Raw genomic sequence first — 19,157 nt, 5'->3', positions numbered from 1 at the left:
AGAATCTGCCTAGCCGTGCTGTCGTGCGCTGGTCACCCGCCAATAATTGTTGAAGGAGTTCCCAACTTCCATTATGATCCCTTTTTGCTTTCTCTTGCATTGTCCCACCTCCCCTGCATGCATGTGGGCATCTGTCTGTGGGGTTTGCAGGCTGTACATCTGACGAGATCTGCTCCAGTCCAGGAAATGCGATCTAGGCAGCTGACGCTGTAAAAATCAACAATGGAAGAGCGGATCTTTTGTAAAGCCAACCGCTCTTAATTGCCCACCCAAGATCAAACAACCCCTGTAAATTGATCTATAACAGACCTATCAAAGACAAATCGAGGTCAGCCACAAGTTCACCATCACGGTTCATGTGGACTTTGTGGTTTTGTTTTTTTTTGGCCAGCGATTCTATCAAAATGAGACAAGGAGGATATTCGGGGATATTGGTGGGAAATAAAATTTATTGCTTTCATCGTGACTCGCAAAGAGTAGAGGCAAACAATTCACACTGGTGGCTTTTCTAAAGAGCTATTTTAAGGGTGAATCCTCGTGACATCGAATCAGAACCACGGAGAATGGATAAGGATGGAGGTGCTATCAAAAGGTCAGTGGGAACCCTCAGAGGTAGGATGGGCTCAATGCCTTTGACCCAACGCCTTTGGCCATCTCAGTGGCTGTGGCCGTGGCCGTGGCCATCATCGTGGCTGTGGCCGTGGCCATGGCCATGTTCGTGTCCATGGGACCGGTTGTGGGCATCTATAAGGGCGCCGGCCACCACAACTATAACCTCCGTGAATTTCAGCTTGCCGTTGTGGTCCCTGTCCGCTTTTTTAAAGAGCTGGTCGATGTAAGCGTCCTGGCTAACACCATCCTGTGGAAAGAAAGGAGGAAAAAGAAAAAGTAGATTAGAAAAAGGATACAGGCTGGAACAGGCTGGATGCAACAGAATAGCAAGGATTTCTCACTGGGGATCCTTGACGTACCTAGAACCCCGAGCATCAAAAAGATGCTTCGTTGGACTAAAACTTCTAGAACTACCCCTTAAGCCCAGAAAGTTATTTTCTCCCAATTTTGTGTTAGAACCCTCCACTTGCTAAGCTCCACTTAGTTGTGTTAGAACCTTGTTCTTGGAAGACACAGAACAGAGAGCTCAAGGAACCAATAAGTGCAAAATTTCTTGAGGTACCTAGAACAGATGTTCAGTTCTTCTAATACATTAAAAACCCTAGTTCATGGCTGGAGGAACCCATCCTTGTGGCATGCAGGGCCTCAAACTTAGCCCTCTTAGGACTTGAAAACTCTGGATGAATGGAATCATGACACATAGCATGCAAATCTACTTAGGGTGGGCCTCAAGGCCCCCTTGGTGTTTATAAAATTGAGCACAAAATGCAGAACTTTACCGCCCTGAAAGGTTAGGCTGGAGAATATACGAGATAGGTCAGTCTCTGCATCGGTTCCTTGCCTGTGGAATTCCCACCCAGGAAACCAAGATGGTTGCAAGCCCCCAAATCAAAATTTTGTCAATTCCAACGGTTCAAGGCTTCAAAATTGGCATTCAAAATGGGTTTTTCTCCTCCCAAATGCATTTCTGGTGAACATTTTGCATGTCTCTTTCACTGAACATTGCTTTGGGACCAATCAGTGATCTTAACAAATGAAAAAAAAATGCGGAGATTAACTTGATCTAAACTTAGTCCTTTTCCCACCTCAGCATCCTCCGTCCATGACCTCGACCACCTAATCTTCTTCCAACCTGGACTCAACTTTGACCTAGACCCATGACTTTCCAACCCCCCCACAAACCACTCACAGGTGTGGTGTCCTTCAAGAATGGCTGTGCTTGTTCCTTCAGCATCTTCTTGAACTCTCCAGGCTGTAGGTAATCATCAGGATGTTTTCCAAAGCAGTACTGGTGGAAGATGTTGACCACGCATTCTAGACCTTGCTCCATAAGAGTTTTCATCTTGCCAAATTTGGGAGGAGCTGAAACGAGGATAGAGAAGTTTAAGGCGAGTGTCTACGCTTCCCGGCGATAGACGTCTGATACGACTTTAACCACTAAGTCTCTCTGGAACTACAGATCCCATGGGGTGGTGCTATGACATATAAAACAGGATCAAACCACTCTAACTGTGTAGTGCAGAGGCACTATCTAAGAAACAGCTGAGAAAATATATACATATGCTTCATACCCATGTTGAGAGATTAAATATTAGCCAAGGGTTCTTAAGCCATTACCAAATGTGAAATATTATGATAACAAATAAAGTCCATGGTTCGTATCTCATTACTCTATGTTGTTTCTGCTGTTGTTTTTATATCCTGGGGTTCCCTTACAGAACAAGGCTTCAGAAGAAAAGAACTGTATACCAGCCAGGGGACTTGAATCATCACACACCAGAATTTGAGTCTAACAACCACCACTGTCTCTTTACGTTAGAACCCTGTAGAAATGCTTTGCCTTATAGTCTCTGCTTTCTCACCCTGATACGGACTTGTTCTATGGAAGCTCACAATAAAATATACCACTTAGTATTCAAGGTGACCCCAATGCCTATGTCCTTAATTGTTTTTCCCTTTTGTTTTATGTTTCTTATTGCTAAGCTTGCACACGGCTGCCCTTTACAGCAGTCTAAGAAGAAAGAGATCAAGGAGAAACAAAGAGAAAGTTTCGCTTCCTGATCAATCCAGGGAAAGAGGTTATTTCTGTGCTCGTCCTCTGAGTTAAGAACAAACTCACAGCCAAACAGATTTGATACTCATTGTTCCTAGCTAGCTTTGCCCCACCAGGAACCCTGGGTTTCTCCAGCTCTGGATGGAGGCAAAGGTTGTAAGCGGTCCGGGTTTCAGTCCGCACTCTGGATGCAGACAAATAGACCACGCGGGAACGTGGAGAATATCTGGCTGCTGGCTTCAGAAAGGGGCACTGGATTGAAAAACAACAACCCCAGGGTGTAATTCAGGGTTTGTGGTGTGGGTCTCTCTCTCCCCCCGCCAACTCAGCTGGGGAAGACACAGGCATGAGCCCGCTCTGTGGGGAAGAAGGTGGGGGTCCCAGCAAAATAAAGAAGAAGCTTATGGTTGAAAGAAAGAAAGAAAAGCAAAGCAAAAGCAAAAGCAAAGAAAGAAAGAAAGAAAGAAAGAAAGAAAGAAAGAAAGAAAGAAAGAAAGAAAGAAAGAAAGAAAGAAAGAAAGAAAGAAAGAAAGAAAGAAAGAGGGAGGGAGGGAGGGAGGGAGGGAGGGAGGGAGAGAGAGAGAGAGAGAGAGAAAGAAAGAAAGAAAGAAAGAAAGAAAGAAAGAAAGAGCATAATGATGAATGAAAGACAGAAAGAGAGAAAGAGAGGAAGAAAGAACAAATAAATCAAGCAGTTAATTTTCTTAACACAACTGAGTAGGTTCAGCTCTAGATTTTGCCGTCCCCTACGTTTTGGTGGCCTGAGGCAAACCCCCTTTCAAGACAGCCCCTTAGAAAAAAGAACGATCCACTCCACTTTGAATATCCCCCTTCCTTTGCAACCGGCAAACATCTTTCCGAGGCAGACCCTTTGGGGTGGGCTGCTTTTCTGGAGCCCCAGAGAAGGGGCCGCACTCACCCGAAAGTTTCCAGAGGCTTGGCAGGATGTAGACAGAGAAGCGGAGAGTTGGATGCTCGTGGCCAAGACCGGCCGGGCTTTTATACCCCTCTCGGCGTCTCTTCCCTGCATGGAGGTGTTTCTATTGCTCCTTCCCCTGCCCTCTTGGAAGATCTTCACCTTGTGCAACGCCGGACACACCCTGGTGACAAAATCTCGGATGCAAAGTAGATCCTCTCTGGGGGAAAAAAAAAATTAAAAAGGAACCATCCAGGAAGTATAACTAGGGGCGAATGAAGAGATGCCACTGTTTTCCCCCCACCGCCCACATGCTTTACATTAAAGTCTAATCCTCTTTTCTTTTTTAATTATTTAATTTCGTTGCATGACAGCAGAGGTTTCGCAACCCAACCGAGAAACGACAGCCCTGGGTCCCAGTTTTGGGGGTCATGATTTACGGGAGAGTAGAAGGGGCGCGGAAATCTATTTATAGCCACATTTGACATGTGCGGAGTCGTAAGACGGCTGGTTCAACACCTACCATAACCTGACTGAAAAAGAAAAACAACGTACACACAACACACAGAAATGTGCCTTTATAATTGCACCTCGTGTTGTATGCCTGATCTATGTGGCTTGAACACAACTCCCCTAATATACTTTTTTTTTTGGTATACAGTGTTATTCAGGGAACGATACAAGTTTTTCCTGTATCCCAAATTTTGAGCTGAGTTTTATGGAATCGTGTATGCTGTGCGAAGAAGGGTACACAGGTTTTTTTTCACCAGAGGAGGCTTCGGTTTTGCAATATCCCTGTTTCTCTCATGCTTTTATGGGAGTACCTGCATTAGATCTTTCCCTATACTGTACAATGCAAATGCAGCCGCCTGAAACCAAACCCTTGAAAAACACAGGTCTGTGCTTCAGAACAGAGAAGCAGAGGGGAAGCGCGGAGTTAGCTGGAAAGGCAAGATTTTGGAAAGTTGCTCTGCTACTCCATAGCAGAAGATGCTAGTGCCGTATGGCACAAATCAACACGTGCCAAACAAGTGGATGTAGCTCTTAATGTAGGATTGATACTGGCTCTGATACAACGCTCTGATCCAAAGAAGGGCAGACAGAAAGAAAGATGAAGGAAGGAAGGAAGGATGATGATGGATAGAAGGAAGGAGAGGATGATGGATAGAAGGAAGAAATGAAGGAGATTATGATTGATAGAAGGAGATGATGATGATGATGGATAGAAGGAAGGAAAGAGCTGATGAAGGAAGGAAGGAAGGAAGGAAGGAAGGAAGGAAGGAAGGAAGGAAGGAAGGAAGGAAGGAAGGAAGGAAGGAAGGAAGGAAGGAAGGAAGGAAGATGAGGATGATGATGATGGATAGAAGGAAGGAAGGAGTTGATGAATAGAAGGAAGGAAGGAGTTGATGGATAGAAGGAGAGGATGATGGATAGAAGGAAGGAGATGATGATGGATAGAAAGAAGGATGGAAGGAAGGAAGGATTACTGTCATCCTTCATTTGTGATCCTTTGTTTCAATCTCTTTCTCTTTCTGCTAACAGGAAAAAAAAAATTAAAGATGGCAGGATGGAAGGGTCACATCAAAGATCCTTCTCGAAGCATCCTCCAAGTCATTGGAGGTCAAGGTTGGTTAGACAAAGCCACTCGTCCTAATTTAATAATAGTGGTTCAAGTTGCTGAACCTTACCCTCAAAATTGGGTTCAAGAGCTTCTTCAAAGTGCGGACTAAAACCCGGAAGGGATTTCCCGGCCCCGCTGGGGCTGCGGGGTCGTAGCATGCACAGTCAAGACAGGAGGTCTTGGAAGTGCTGAGTGCCATTCATGCCAAAAAAAGCACAGCCCTTCACAAAGCCCCTTCAAATCTTTGCACTCGAACGGGGGCGGACTGACCCTTTCGGGGCCCCCCACCGGCCATCACGAGTCAGGCGCTCTGACAGGAGAATGAAGAAAAGGTGGAAGTAGATCGAGGAAAAGCCACTGAATTTCAGGACCAGGATTTCCATAACTGGCTTGGCCAAGGAACCCGTTTTTCTACCCTTTGCACCATCGGGATCGGGCACGTAGCTGGATGATGATGGAGCAATTGGGTGTCTGATTCCCCGAAATGCTGAAGGCAGTGCATTGTTATCCGGCACAGCCCAACCAGGCCTTTGGTATGAGTTATATCAGCAATGACTCAAGGGGCAGGAGATGGATTCCCTTCTTTTTCCTCCTTTGCGGCTTCGTTCTTTCACTCTTCCTGTAATAAGTTGACCCACAGCATTCCCAGTGACTTTCCCAAACTGGTGTCACCGTGGAAGAATGGGCCCTTTGTCATGTCTCTAGGAACACGGAAACTGGCAGGCAGGGCATCACGACAACTTTGAAGATGTTCCTTCTCTGGACTGCCCCAGTGAGGGCTGACGACTCCGGTTTCAGAGGTGCTGTGAGTCCAGGCCGGACTTTCTTTGGCGCCTCACAGGAGTTCTCCAAAGGGCTGGTTTTGGAGAGAGGGAACTAGACTTTTGTTCGGCTCCTGCAAACCGCAAGCTAAAGCCCGGTGCGGATGTGCGGCCCCTCTGAAACCGGAGTTGCCGGCTGGGTTTTGATCCCAGCATTTACGAACGGTCAGGAAATGAGACGCAGCAATTCGGAGATCTGAACCTCCAGAGACAAATCCAGGAAGAGAAGCTGTCCGATTACTTCTCTAGCTAGAAAGCTTGGGGGGGGGGGGAAGGAAACATGGAAATGTCTTTCCTTAGCCATAAAACCAACTAAAATATTGAGTGCTGGTCCACCACCAAGCAGCCCAGGGAAGAACCTGTCCGTGTCGTCTTTGGAACCCAACACCTTCCCATGTTGCTCCAACACCCCTATCACATTGAAAATAAACTCCATGTTTTCGGGACACACCTACCATCATGTTAGAAAAATTGAATCGCTATCAAGGCAATGAAACCAGCAGGTTTCGTTACTCGAGTTGCAACCAAGTCGTGAAGACGCTCGTAGAGTTTCTCAACTGCCAGTTGCAAATTCGAGAGCACCTCTCTTCGAAAGGCCCCATCGAACTTCTCCTTCTGTGGTTCGGGTCTGTGGTTTCCGTTCTTGAAACCCTTGTTTTTCGGGAGCCCCGTTGCGACTCTTCCTCTTTCTGATTCCGAGCCGAGTCAACTGTTGTTGTTGTTGTTGCTCAAGGGCCAACCGACACCCCGCCTCACTTTTGCAAGCTTCGAGATCAACAAGGTTAAGGGTGTTTTTAGAACTGGTGGTTTAGACCTTTGGCCGTGGAGCCAGAGGTTGGGCGGTTCAACCCCCCCACTGAGCCTTCTTGACGGGGGGCTGGACTCTATGACCTATGGGGTCCCTTCCGGCTCTGCCGTTCTAAGATTATGATTAATGTTTGGCGATGGAGTTTAAAAAAAAATTATGTTCTACATTGAAAACCGCCCTGCGTAGTGGCATGCCACTAGATAGGCGGGTATGCAATCAATACACGAATAAATAAATAACCAAAGCAGGTTTGTCTAATTGTATTTGATGGCAGCACAGCCGATATGTCCTTATGGAGGAATATCCGGTCAATTTATTATTTGGGATCCTAATTTGGGTCTCCTCGATAGCCTTCTCCAAGAGCCCAATGGTTATCTCCAAGTTGCTGGGTTTGGACGGGTGTGGCCATTGTTGTATTTCAATCACACTTGGTTAGAGGTTATCAAATCGCCATGCTTTGGCTTCCCTTCCCTTCATTGGGATTGACTTCCCTCACAGAAAGGTTCTTAAACACAGCTTTCAAGTATGTCGTCTTAAATTTCTAAGCCTTCTGATTTTAGGAGAGCGGCAATATCATATGACAGTCTATCTGTTCGTTTACTGGTGTGTGTGCGTTTAAATGTCATTTCCCTCCTACTTTACAGCTGGAAAAGGCCCAAGTTTTACCCCCTGACCTCACTTTCTTAGTTAACCAGCTTTTACAGCTCAGTGGTTTAGGTCTTGGGCTGTGGAGCCAGAAGTTGGGAGTTTGATTCCCTCACAGTGCCTCCTTGAGAGGGGCTGGATGATCTAGAAGATCCCTTCTTGCTCTGTAGTTCTAAGATTAAGGGGGAAACAGAGTATATCTCTTTGCTGCATATTTATCCCCTCGAAAGAGTGGAAGAGTTTTGACTCAGTGGCAGAAATCCTGTTCAGATGGAGGTAATGCAGAATTACATGGCAGTCCATGACTGTGTGGCTGGTGTTGTGGTTGGGCGATCAGTTGTGCGGTCCATGGCCCGGTTGTGCAGTTGACTGCATGGTGTTTGCCGGAGACTGTTGTACGTTCTTGGTGGATACCACTTCCACCCTCCTGCTACTTCTGCCCTACCACTTCTGGGCTGTTGCACTAGATACTGTATGTGTCATTGGGAAACTGGGTTTCAGCCAGTGGGTCTTCTAAACGAAGGATGACCACTGTCTAAGAAGGCCAAGCATCTCCTTGAGTGATGAGGTGGAGAAGGTGGGGAGAACTTCTTAAATCAAAGATGGGAAGCGTGCCACCTCCAAACCCTTTTCGATGAATCCATGAAGTTTCAAAAGAATCATTTTCAGCAATCAACTCAACTCAACTCAAATCAAGCCAAGCCAAGCCAAATCATAGTAAATCAAATCAAATCACGGATTGTCATTCCTGGAATTCTTTGGGGAAGAAACAATTATCTAAAACAGGGTGCAGTCCAACAGTACCCCCAACTCTTACAAACAGTTTGACTTTAAAATAATGAGATTTTTTAAAAAACAGAACTAGAAGTCTGAGTAATTTCCCAGTTTTTTTGGGGTGGGTGGGTGGGTTGGTGTTCCAGCCTCCTCCAATAAATGGTCCTCTTGGCACGATATAAGTTTTCTTCACTTCCATTAAATCTGGAAGGATTTAATAGAATCACAGAATCATGGAGCTGGAAGGGGCCTCTGAGGCCATCAAGACCAACCCCTTGTTCAAGGCAGGAAGCCAAGTCAAGACAGACCTGACAGATGGCTGTCTGATTTTCTCTTGAATGCCTCCAGTGCTGCAGCACTCACTACCTCCCAAAGTCATTGGTTCCAGTATTGTACAGCTCTAACAGTTGAGAAGTTTTTCCTGATATACAGCCTAAATTTGTCTTCTCATAACTTGAGCCCAATCTTACATGTCCTGTACTCTGTGATGATCAGGAACAGATCCTGTCCCTCTTCTGTAGGACTCCTTTGAAAAGTGCTATCCTATCTCCCCTCGGTCTTCTTTTCTCAAGGCTAAATGGAGCCAGTTCTTTCCATCTTTCCTTGTAGGGTTTGATTTCCCATCCCTTGACTGTTCTTGTTGCGCTGACATTTTCCTGGTTCCTCCCTAATTTGGACACAACGAGCCTCCCCAACGCCCAACTTTCGAACAAGAGACAGGAAAGGCGATCCAAGAAGGCCAGGATTTGAATCCTGCAGACCAAAGTTGCAGGCAAAGCATTGTGTGTAATTTTGGGGAGAAGAGAGTGTGCCAGTCTGGGTTACACAGAAGGCACCGATGCCCAACGGGCAAGGAAGGAAGGGCCAACCGAGCCGTGACAGCTGTCCGCCCTCAGCTGATGAATAAAAGAAGTTGCTGATGTTGTAAACCTGCAGATCCAGGAGGGTAGACTGGTGCCAGCTTGCTGAAGGGGGGAGAATGAGGAGGATTAGTAAAATGGTGGAGCGGGATGACAGCCTGCTGTCTACGGTCACCTCCTTAAATCAAATTATGGAAGGCTTTCATAACTACATTCGGGAGCCAAAATAATTAAAGGAGACGAGGAGTGGAGTTCTTAAGTCATAGCTGGTGTGGTAGACAAACGCCGGGGCCACCCTCTCTAGACAAACACAACACCCCCCCCCCCACAATCTGAACAGCTGTTGTGAAATATAGCCCATGTTCTGGAGGAGGCCGTCAAAAGGGCACAAGACACCTCCCAGCAGGTTCATCCCTCAATGCTGGTGGCCTTCGTTGATTTTTGTGGTGCCGAGAAGACTGGTAGATTTTATTCCGGCACAGGTTGGCCACCTGAAGTTCATGCCTGGGGGGTAGGTACCATCTCAAGAAGTGTGGGCCATTAAATAAAACCAGGTGGGCTTCCGGGAGCCACGCGTGTCGTGGTGGCTACCACCTCAAGAGACCAACATGGTTAATCCCTCAGAGAAAAGTTTTCCTTCCTCGTGGAATCCTTTGCGACCCCACATTATTGCTCTTAGAGTTACAACAACATCTGGTTGCACAACCAGCTGTGCTGTAAGAGGCCTCGAGCCATTTCTGGAAAGAGGCGTTGAGCCCTTGTAACAAGACTTCCACTTTACGACACCTCTCACCGCAGTTTTTTTATTTGCATCACTCCACCTGTGGACATGCTGTTCTGGTGAAGAACAGGGAAGGGCAAAAATCTCTGCCCCAAGAGGCATACAATCTTGAAATCCAAGGATATCAAGAAGGTGCCACGGATCACAAGAAGCGTGACCGAAGGGGAAACAATTCTGAGCAAACTGGTCTTCCACACCTGTGAGGAACGGTTGAGGATCTGGGAGAGTTTCGTCTGGAGAGGAGAAGGCAGAGAGATGTCACGATGGACATCTTCAAATATTCGAAGGCCTTGTTTGCTGACCATAGAATCATAGAATAAAGGAGTGGGACAAGGTCTCTAAGACCATCGAGTCCAACTCCCTGCTCAATGCAGGAACCCAAATTAAAGCAGATCTCAAAAACTGTTGTCCCATTTTCTCAAATTTCTCCAGTGTTGGCGTGTTCCCAAGATAATGGGTTCCATCATCATACTGCTGTAACAGTTAAGAACTTTTCCCCTACTGCAGAAGACATTCACAAGCCCTGTAAAGATGCGCCATCAACCTGTCCTAGATAGGACCACCACTGATGATGACACTCTGCTTATCAATAGGGCTGACCCTTCTTCTTCTCTCTGATCTAAACTTTACAGGCGGTGGGAAGAGAAGAAAAAGGCAACACAGATCTGTTCTTCTGGATCTGGTTCATTCTTTCCTCTGGTGTCCGCTGGGTGGTCCGGACTCTTCCCATGGGGGAAACTGAGTTAGCCTTTTACCTACCAATGACTCCTCCAAGCTCTTAGAAAGACCCGCCAAAGCCCTCCAGAACATTGGCTCTTTCTCAAAAGGGTCACTGAGTTCTGACCACCTTTTCGGAGATGAGGCACCAGGTAGAAACCCTTCCCCGGTCTTTTCCTGATTTCCCATTAGTACAGCTTTGCCAACAAAACCATGCCTCGCCCAGCAAATCTCATTCATCAGCGTTCATCGAACCTCGCTTTCCAAGCCTCGTCATCAAGCCAGCCAGCTATTCCGTGTCATGGGTTTCAAATCAGAATTGCAAAACATTTACTAGAAGTGCAATGAGTTGCAGGATTTTTCCCCCCTGTTGAGCTCACTGCCTTGCTTTGCTTAAGATATTATTTGCCCATGGGAGGTCATGAAAGCAAAGCCTTTGACGTTCCCGTAAAAGACATTTGTTGCGGTAGTCAATCAAAATATAATTATCGCGTTGTGTCATCTGCTCTACATCGGCTTTCTCATTCTTGAGTCTGGATCTCAACGTTCTTCCTCATGAACCTCTGAGGGTGTGACCGACCGTTTGGGGTTACACCCCAAATAATGTGATTTTCTCCTAGTTTTTTTAATTAATTAATTAATTGATTTGATTCACCTGCCCTTTGCTAGGTGCATTGTGCACAAATGGTTCACGTTTTCTATCTTCTGGCTTACGGATGGTTTTCTGGTAGAAATGGAAAGAGAGAAGGAGAATGACGTGTAAATATTTACAGCCGTTCTCCTCTTACATCTGTCTTTTTGGAGAAGTTGCCAGGGAGGCGATCAGGAAGAACACAGCTGTCAAGGCTCCAAAATTCCTGGTTCATGGCTAGATCATCTGGGTCAGATACGGCCTAGCAGGAGCTGATGGCCCATATTTTATCTGTGGTTCCTTCAGCGTTGTGCAATTCTCTGTGGCTTATTCTAGGTCATGGACAAGATGCCGGGGTCCACCTTGGCCACAGAAGGGATTGTGCGCCTCACAGCACAACTCAGACGTGGTCTGGCACATCATCAGTTAGCTGCAATTAGCTGTGGTGTGTTTATGAACAGCTTGCGTGACCGCCCTTAGGATTCGCAGTTGCGCGAGGAGGTGAGGAAGTGAAGAATAGTATCTTCTTAGGAGTTGTGATAATGGTCTTGAGAAACCTAGATCATTATCTAGATAAGTGGTTCCCAACCTTGGGTCCCCAAATGTTCTTGGACTACATCTCCCAGAAATCCTGGCTGGCAGAGATAGTGGTGTAGGCTTTGGGGAGCTGTAGTCTAGGAACGTCTGAGGACTCAAGGTTGAGAAGCTCTGATCTTGATGACCATCCAGTTGATGCTCTGAGTGACATCTCGCTGACGTTCTTAACCTGAGGCCTAACCTGCTTCTTGCTCCATCAACCAGGCTCAACGGTCATTGAGAAAGAACCAAGATTTGATGGAACAATAGCTTTTTTAAGGTTCGCGGATGCAAAGATAAATCAAAGTCAAGGAACGCCTTCAATTCCTCTTGAATCGGGACTCCCCCATGGCAAGAATGTGTGTTCTGAGGCACACCCTGTTCCACGTTTCCTTGACTATGTGCCTTAGGGGCTGATCCGGAAAAGCTCTGTTTATGACCTTTGTCCCCTCCGAGAACCACTTGAGGGTGAGGGCTGGGCTTCCCACGAGGCCTTCAGCGTTGCCTCAGTTATGGCCCCAGAGGTCGGGAGTTCGAATCCCCGCTCGGACTCATAGGAAGAAGAGCCAGCCTGTGTAGCCTTGGGAAAGCTGGAGGGTCTCATTAGTGGCCCCAGAAAAATCCACCTCTGAGTACGATCTACCTAGGAAACCTTAGAATGGGTTGGCATGACTCGGAATGGACTTGACCCTACACAGGGATGGCGATGTCCTCAATGTGGCCCGTTGTCCCTTCTCCGCGTCGATTCCCCCCCACCTCCCTGTTAACAATGACCGATGATGCCCTTGTAGGTTTTCCCATTTTCGCACCGGCTTCGTTTTCAGTGGTTTGTTGGGATTTAGAAGAGGGGAAGACGCCACCTGCTAAGGAGTGGCTCGTGATAATTCTGCCAGAGTCGCCCACAGAGGGCTCGACGCGTCCCTCTCCCATTTCTGCTAGGAATTGCAACACGCATGTGGTCGGGCGTTTGTAAGAAAAAAAGCCCAACAATTTGGCAGGACGAAGGTGAACGGCGTTCGTCCCCTGGCACCCCCTTCGCCGGATCAGAAGCCGCCGGAGCGGGTGTGGCCCGGCTGGGGAGTTTCCAAACCCATGTAGTATCGCACCAGGAAGGATTAATGCGCCGAGCAGCTCTTTGACTGCATAATGAGTCCTGGGTGTTGATAAATTCCCCTTCCACGGACAGCAGAGGCTGGTTTCGTCACCTCTGTCGAAATCCGGCTCCGAGGAGGTATATAAAGGCTGCAGGTACAGTAGGACAACCCAGACATCACCCACAACCACATTTTGGAATCAGCCAGCCGGTTCGGTGAGTGTCTCCTCGATTAAATCTCTCTTGATAGAGCGCAGCTTGGTGTCTCTTGTAGAACGGATGCCTTCCAGGCATTCGTTATCCGTTCGTTTGTTTTTGGGCTCCCCAAGGAAATCTGGGGGGGGGGGGGTGTGGTTTCAGAGAGAAGGGAGCCAGAAAGAGCTAGCTGGGTTTTAGCTGATGCAGAGCCATTGTGGGTCTTTTGAAAGACCCACAGCCTTCGGTGGAAAATCTCTCAAGTGAAACCTTGGCAATTGATAATAATAATTCGGTGCCTTCATATGTTTATGAACACGTACGCACACAGAGGCACACATAAATTTGTACTGATAGATTCAATTTTTTCCCCAAGAGATCCTATCCGATTAATGGAACTGTCTCTCATAGAAGTAGGAAGGATGCTGACCTGGTCACCAATCCGCCTGCTGAACCCAGATGCCTTTAACTGTGCAACTCATAGTCTCCCATCTTCTAATGACCGTTTCTTTCTTCCAAAGCTAACTGGGGCTGAGCCTCACTCTTCAAACTGCCTTTCTTTTCCGTTGTAAAGCAGGAGGCAGCAGGGAGAGAGGAAGACCAAAAGTGAGAGGGACGGACTCCCTCAAGGAAGCCACAACCTTGGGTTTATAGGAACCTAGGAGGGCTGCTGAGGAGAGGATCTTTTAGAGGTTGCTTATTCTTAGCGGTGCATTTGAAGTGTTATGAAAAGAAGCCTAATACGAATTATTTAAATTGCTTTAGTTAGAGTTACTTAAAAAAAACCATTGAGTAGATTTTCTGCCTTAGATACCACAATTACTTACAAAGTTTTGTAACCCAAGTCAACTTTGCATGTGAGAGGCCAGCCTGAAGGAGTACGGTTTGTTTGTTTGTTTGTTTTGGGGGTGGGGCCTAGAAAAGTTTTGTTTTTCTTTTTCGGACGGCGATGCCCAGCCTCTCCTTTCTAGCGCGCTAGCCGTGCTAGCCGGGAGATTCTGGGATGTGTCATCCAAAAAGAAGAAGAGGAGAGAAATCTTTGGAACCCCCTTCCATTTTGATAATCCGGGCATTTCTGCATGCTGATTAAAACCTCCCGGTGTGCTGTTGTGGTAAGCTCGTGCGCTTGGAGGGGTTCATGCATCTCAGGCGCAGAGAAGACGCCGTTTTTCTCGCCTTCCCAGTGCCATCGGACAAGACTTCCAGAATAGAGGCCCTATTTGAGCTTGGATTTTCCAGATCCCCCGTGTTTTTAAGGGTAACCGTCTACGGACATGTACAATTGATCTTACGCACCTTCTTTTTTTTTCCAGCTTCAACATAAAATGGCAGCCACCAAACCCGCTCCCAAGTCCTCCTGTGCGGAAGGGGATTGTCTGCCCGTCTGCACCCTGGAGAAGGCGATGCAAATTATGGTCGACATCTACCACCAGTATGCGTCCCGGGAGGGCAAGGATGACCTCCTGAGCCTTAAGGATCTCACCGAGCTTCTCAAGTGTCAGGCACCAAACTTTCTGTCCGCTTGTGTGAGTGAAACAAGATCCAGGTTCAGGGGTTTGGGGGCAAAGCGATGGAGCAAGGCAGAGGTTCTCACAGCCAGTTGGGGGGTCAAACAGAGGGTGTGTGTGTACAATTGTACAATCACATTTTCACCAAATTTGAGCTGTGGGGATGTAATAAGCAGGGTTGTTTTCATAGCAGGACTGCAATGCCTGTCAATAGCAAGGAGGCAGTTGACATACACGGGTTAGCAAAATACCAATAGAATCGGCAGAACTAACGTGTTCGTTTTTATGAACTGGAAACAGCACAAATGCACCCGCTTTAAGGAAGTGTTAACAGCATGAATACAGCGGACGTGTGTGTGTGTGTGTGTGTGTGTGTGTGTGTGTGTGAGAGAGAGAGAGAGAGAGAGAGAGAGAGAGAGAGAGAGAGAGAGAGAGCCATGAATACAGTTGACAGGTGTGTTTTAACAAAGACCCCAAAGGCTTCAAGATCGCTACAATTAAAACAATTCGACGTGGAACACGGATTTAAAAGCTGTAATGAAAGCAATTGACAAATGCTTTTAAAAACAGGAGCCCCTGAATCAGAAAGGAACAAAAACAGACAGCCCCTCTGCAGTACATCTCTGTTGGGTTCAATAATTAAAAACCGTGCCAGAAAGGGAAGGCTGAGAGAGAGTAGAGAAGAGGCCAACCTAATCTTTCAAGAATAGTTATTCTACACCCGTTGGAGTAGCCTCCAAACTGCCCTGCCCTACATTCATAAATACGTCTGAAGGTGGTGGGCCTGAAAGAAAGACCTTCCCTCAAAATCTTAAAACCACGGCAGGCTCATATGGGGAGAAAGGCTCCACCAACCTGTGATTCGTTGCTAAGGAATGGGAGTTTCAGATTTCTTGGACTACATATCCCACAATTCCCTATTCTGGGAGTTCTACCTGATAGACACCTCAGCATGGCTCACCTGGGAGAAGAGGCCTAAACTGGAAGGCTTTGAGGCTGAGCTAGGCCTAGACTTCCTGTTCCCTGCCCTGGTGTTAGTTATAAACAGGAAGTGTGCATGGAGCTAGGCCTAGCTCGGCCTCAAAGCCTTTCAGTTGAGGCCTTCCTCCCAGGCGAGTCAAATTTGAGTGTCTGTGTGCCAGGCAGAACTCGAACCATGGAGAATTATGGGACGGACCGTCCAAGGAATCCAGAAATTCCACTTGGTTGTTCTTAGAGATGTTGGGATGACCTGGAGAACACTGCTGACTCCGTCTCCACAACACCAAGTCCAGAGGGACCAATTTTCAGACCGAATATCTCCCTAGGTTTCTTTTTGCGGGCACGACTTCTAACGCCCTTTCATTTCACCCTCACAGAACCGGAACCGCCCAGGATACATCCCGCAACTCTTCAAACAAGCCGACGTGGATAACAACAAGAACCTGACTTTTGAGGAGTATATGAGGGTTTTTGCCCATCTGGCGGATGATGCCCATCGCATCAGTCACGGTGAAGACCGTTGCGGCCCGGACAAGGACTGAGGACCCCCGCTGCCCCCTTCCCCCCCCCCCCCGAGAGAACAAGCTGGTGCATCTTTCCTATCTTTTCCCTTTCTGTCGGTGTTCCTTAGCAATAAGAGGGTCTCCCCAGGGTTTCCTCCAATGGTCAGAACGGTGGCCTAGAAATTTAATAAATAAATCAGCACAGATTAAAAACCACCCGTTCGTGCAAAGGAGTGCAAAAATTAGCCCCCCAGAAGGTGTGTAACTCCTCTGTTCTCATACCAAGGCTGTTTTTTTGGGGGGGAATGCAATAAAATAAAATCAACGGGAAAATATCCATTATCTGGATAACCTCCACAATTTCTCTTGCTTTTTTTCCATGGCCTCGCAGAGGGCATTCAGTTCCAGCAGCTGTTGACTTCCTGAATGGCTTATCCATGCATCAAATTTTGGTAGCCATTGGTGAAACTTGGTAGCCAAGTTGGTTCCTCACCGCCAGGATCTCTTGGGTGTGTCACAACCCAAGCACTTTGAATTAGAAGGGATGGGTTAACAAGTACCTGTATGTCTGAGTGTGTACGTTTTACGAATTATTCATTGTGTGAACTCCAAAGGATGAATAAAAGCACCAGATGAAATTTTTGGATCCATCTTTATTGTCTCATGCAAGAAGGGTGGGGAGCGGTCCCTGTGGTCACATACATGGACGTGGTTCAGTTTACTGGGCAGCCCTCCTGGTTATTGGTCAGGGGTGTGTGTTTCATTGGCGGGCCAGTTATTGAAACACTTGGCAAAAAAAAAAGAGTGACGGTAATTCAATTCGATATCACCATCCTCACTAGCCAGTTACAGTTCTTCAAAGTTCTTCAGCAGAGGGCGGGACCTCCTGTTACTGTATTTTTCCCATGTATAAGATGTCCCCATGTATAAGACGGCCCCCACTTTTCTAATCCAAAATTAAGAAAAATAAGTGGAGCTTTGCAAGTGTAGAGGGAAAGGGATCAAAGTGCTGCGGGATCGCTTCGATCCCTGCTTTCCCCTCCACTTGTTTTTGTTCTCTCCTCAGCTTACTTCCGTGTATAAGACGACCCTCAATTTTTAGTCTAAAGATTTTAGACAAAAGTATAGTCTTATATACGGAAAAATACGGTACTTGCTAGACTCTCTCCTCTGCCATCATAGAACTAACAGCTCCACCACAAACAGAGACAGGACTCATCAAATGCCATTTCTTTCTCTAGTTTTTGACATATGGCTGCAAAGCTTGGCATCCTTGTTGACAAGGGAGGGTTGTGAGGTTGGCACCTCCTGATGTTCCAGCTGGATGCAATGTTGGGAAGGTTGAAGCCACCCCGTCCATATACTTGGTGTCCTTGCTGACAAGTGAGGTGCCCTCAGGTGGACATGTGCTAGGGTGGTATTGGTGGACTGGCACGTCTTAGCTGGTGCCTGGCACACACAACTCGTTCTTTTAGAACCTTCTGCGCCAGCTGTTGGATTTAGAGTGCAAGTTTGGCTCTGGGCAAAGACGTCTCTCAGCAAGACCGAACTCCAGAAAGGAGGAGCTGGCCTTTTGTCAATGGGACGGCTCTTGATTGCCCAGCCAAGAACAAATCATTCTCAGCTTGTTTTCCCTTTGGTAGAAATAAGCGGCACCAATATTCTGTTCCTGAAAAGAAAAAGATCAATCCATTTCTTTCCCAGCCCATTATGAGGATCATAGTTAAGTGTAGAGAGAACCACAAAAGTTGGAAGGGCAAGAGGAATACTCCTCATCCTTGAAGGCTAATGGATGGGGTTGTGGAGAATCTGTGAGGAACATATCAAGGGTAAGGAGGTCAGAGATTTCCCTGTTTTCACCAAGGCCAACCCTTCCTCAAAGATGACTGTCCTAGCTGAGATGTCCAAGAAATGGTGGACCATCTGTTTGTTTAAGCTTTGTGGCAAAGGAACAGCCAGACACAACACCATCGGGGGTCTCTTGGCCACATCACAATATGAAGTAGAGGGGACAGTTTCTGTGTATCTGTCTGTGTGTAGGTTTGATAGAGCTGTTGTCCCTTGTGTCACCTCAAAAAGATGAATGAAAACAGCAGGTCGGATTTGGGGTTCGTCTTTATTGTCTCATGCAGGAGGGGGGATGGGAGCGAGCTGTTCCTTCTGTCACATACATGGATCTCGTTCAGTTTGTTGGGCAGCCCTCCTTGTTATTGGCGATTAGTCCATGTATGCAATATTGACTGAGATAGCTTGGCGAAGAACAGCAACATAATCTTGAAAATTCAGTTGTGCATCCCCAGCAATCGCTTGCACTTCTTGAAACAGTTCATCAGTGGCATGAAATAACTTTGTAATTCAAAGAGAACAAGAGAAACATTAGTCACAGTGTTTGACAGGTGGAAAAAAAGTTGGTTATAAGGACTTTGTTAGTATCACCTTTAGTTATGATTTCAAAAATTACTGAAGGAACTGGCAGGGGACAGGCGCTGGTGAGCTTGTAAGAGATGCCTCCAAACCAAGAAGCCATTCCAGTCCAAATTAGATAATTTTGGGATCTTTCCAAGCTGGGGAAGATCTAAGGCTTTTTCCTCTACCGCCTCTCATCCAGATATCCTTTCCTTCACCAAAAATTCTGGATGATCCTTTTCTATCAAGGTAAAACATGTTGGGAAACACTGTGATGCTCCCCATGACCTGGGTGCATATTTGCCTGGACTGTGAGAAAGCAGCCCAAACTCATTATGTCACAAAGCCAGATTTAAGAAAGGAGAGCAATACAGTATTTAGAATTTTTAGAATAGAATATTTAGAAATTTTAGAATATTTAGAAACATCAGCAAAGAAAATGTTGAAACCATTACTAAAGACGTTATAACTGGGAAACCTTTATGCCTTCCTTCTTTATATCTGTGAAATTTTGGCAGGCGTTATACATTTATTCTAGCATCCTATTTATTCGAACCTGCATGGCATGAGTTTCTAAGTTTCACCTCTACTTGAAGAAACCATGGAACTCCAAAACTTTTGTAGGTTTTAAGCCAAGCCCATCTCCTGTCCACTGA

At 46.6% G+C, this 19,157-nt stretch overlaps 2 protein-coding genes across 2 annotated transcripts; one reads left to right on the top strand and one right to left on the bottom strand.

Annotated features, from left to right (window-relative positions):
- Nucleotides 1-429: 429 nt before the first annotated feature.
- Nucleotides 430-3,827, bottom strand: LOC110088485 (protein S100-A12). The gene is made up of 3 exons (XM_020810812.3): nucleotides 3,585-3,827; nucleotides 1,802-1,974; nucleotides 430-859 (listed from the first exon to the last, which is right to left on the bottom strand). The coding sequence occupies exons 2-3, from the start codon at nucleotides 1,952-1,954 to the stop codon at nucleotides 656-658; spliced, it is 357 nt and encodes a 118-aa protein (XP_020666471.2). The 5' UTR covers nucleotides 1,955-1,974; nucleotides 3,585-3,827; the 3' UTR covers nucleotides 430-655.
- A 9,074-nt stretch (nucleotides 3,828-12,901) lies between these two features.
- On the top strand, nucleotides 12,902-16,733 carry S100A7 (S100 calcium binding protein A7). Its single transcript, XM_020810810.3, has 3 exons — nucleotides 12,902-13,124; nucleotides 14,417-14,629; nucleotides 15,970-16,733. The coding sequence occupies exons 2-3, from the start codon at nucleotides 14,429-14,431 to the stop codon at nucleotides 16,132-16,134; spliced, it is 366 nt and encodes a 121-aa protein (XP_020666469.3). The 5' UTR covers nucleotides 12,902-13,124; nucleotides 14,417-14,428; the 3' UTR covers nucleotides 16,135-16,733.
- The last annotated feature ends 2,424 nt before the right edge of the window (nucleotides 16,734-19,157 follow it).

This window comes from Pogona vitticeps, chromosome 15 (genome assembly GCF_051106095.1).
Source record: "Pogona vitticeps strain Pit_001003342236 chromosome 15, PviZW2.1, whole genome shotgun sequence".
Classification (NCBI taxonomy): Eukaryota; Metazoa; Chordata; class Lepidosauria; order Squamata; family Agamidae; genus Pogona; species Pogona vitticeps.
Note: the sequence above shows the minus strand (reverse complement) of the source record. Positions and strands in the feature narration are given on the sequence as shown.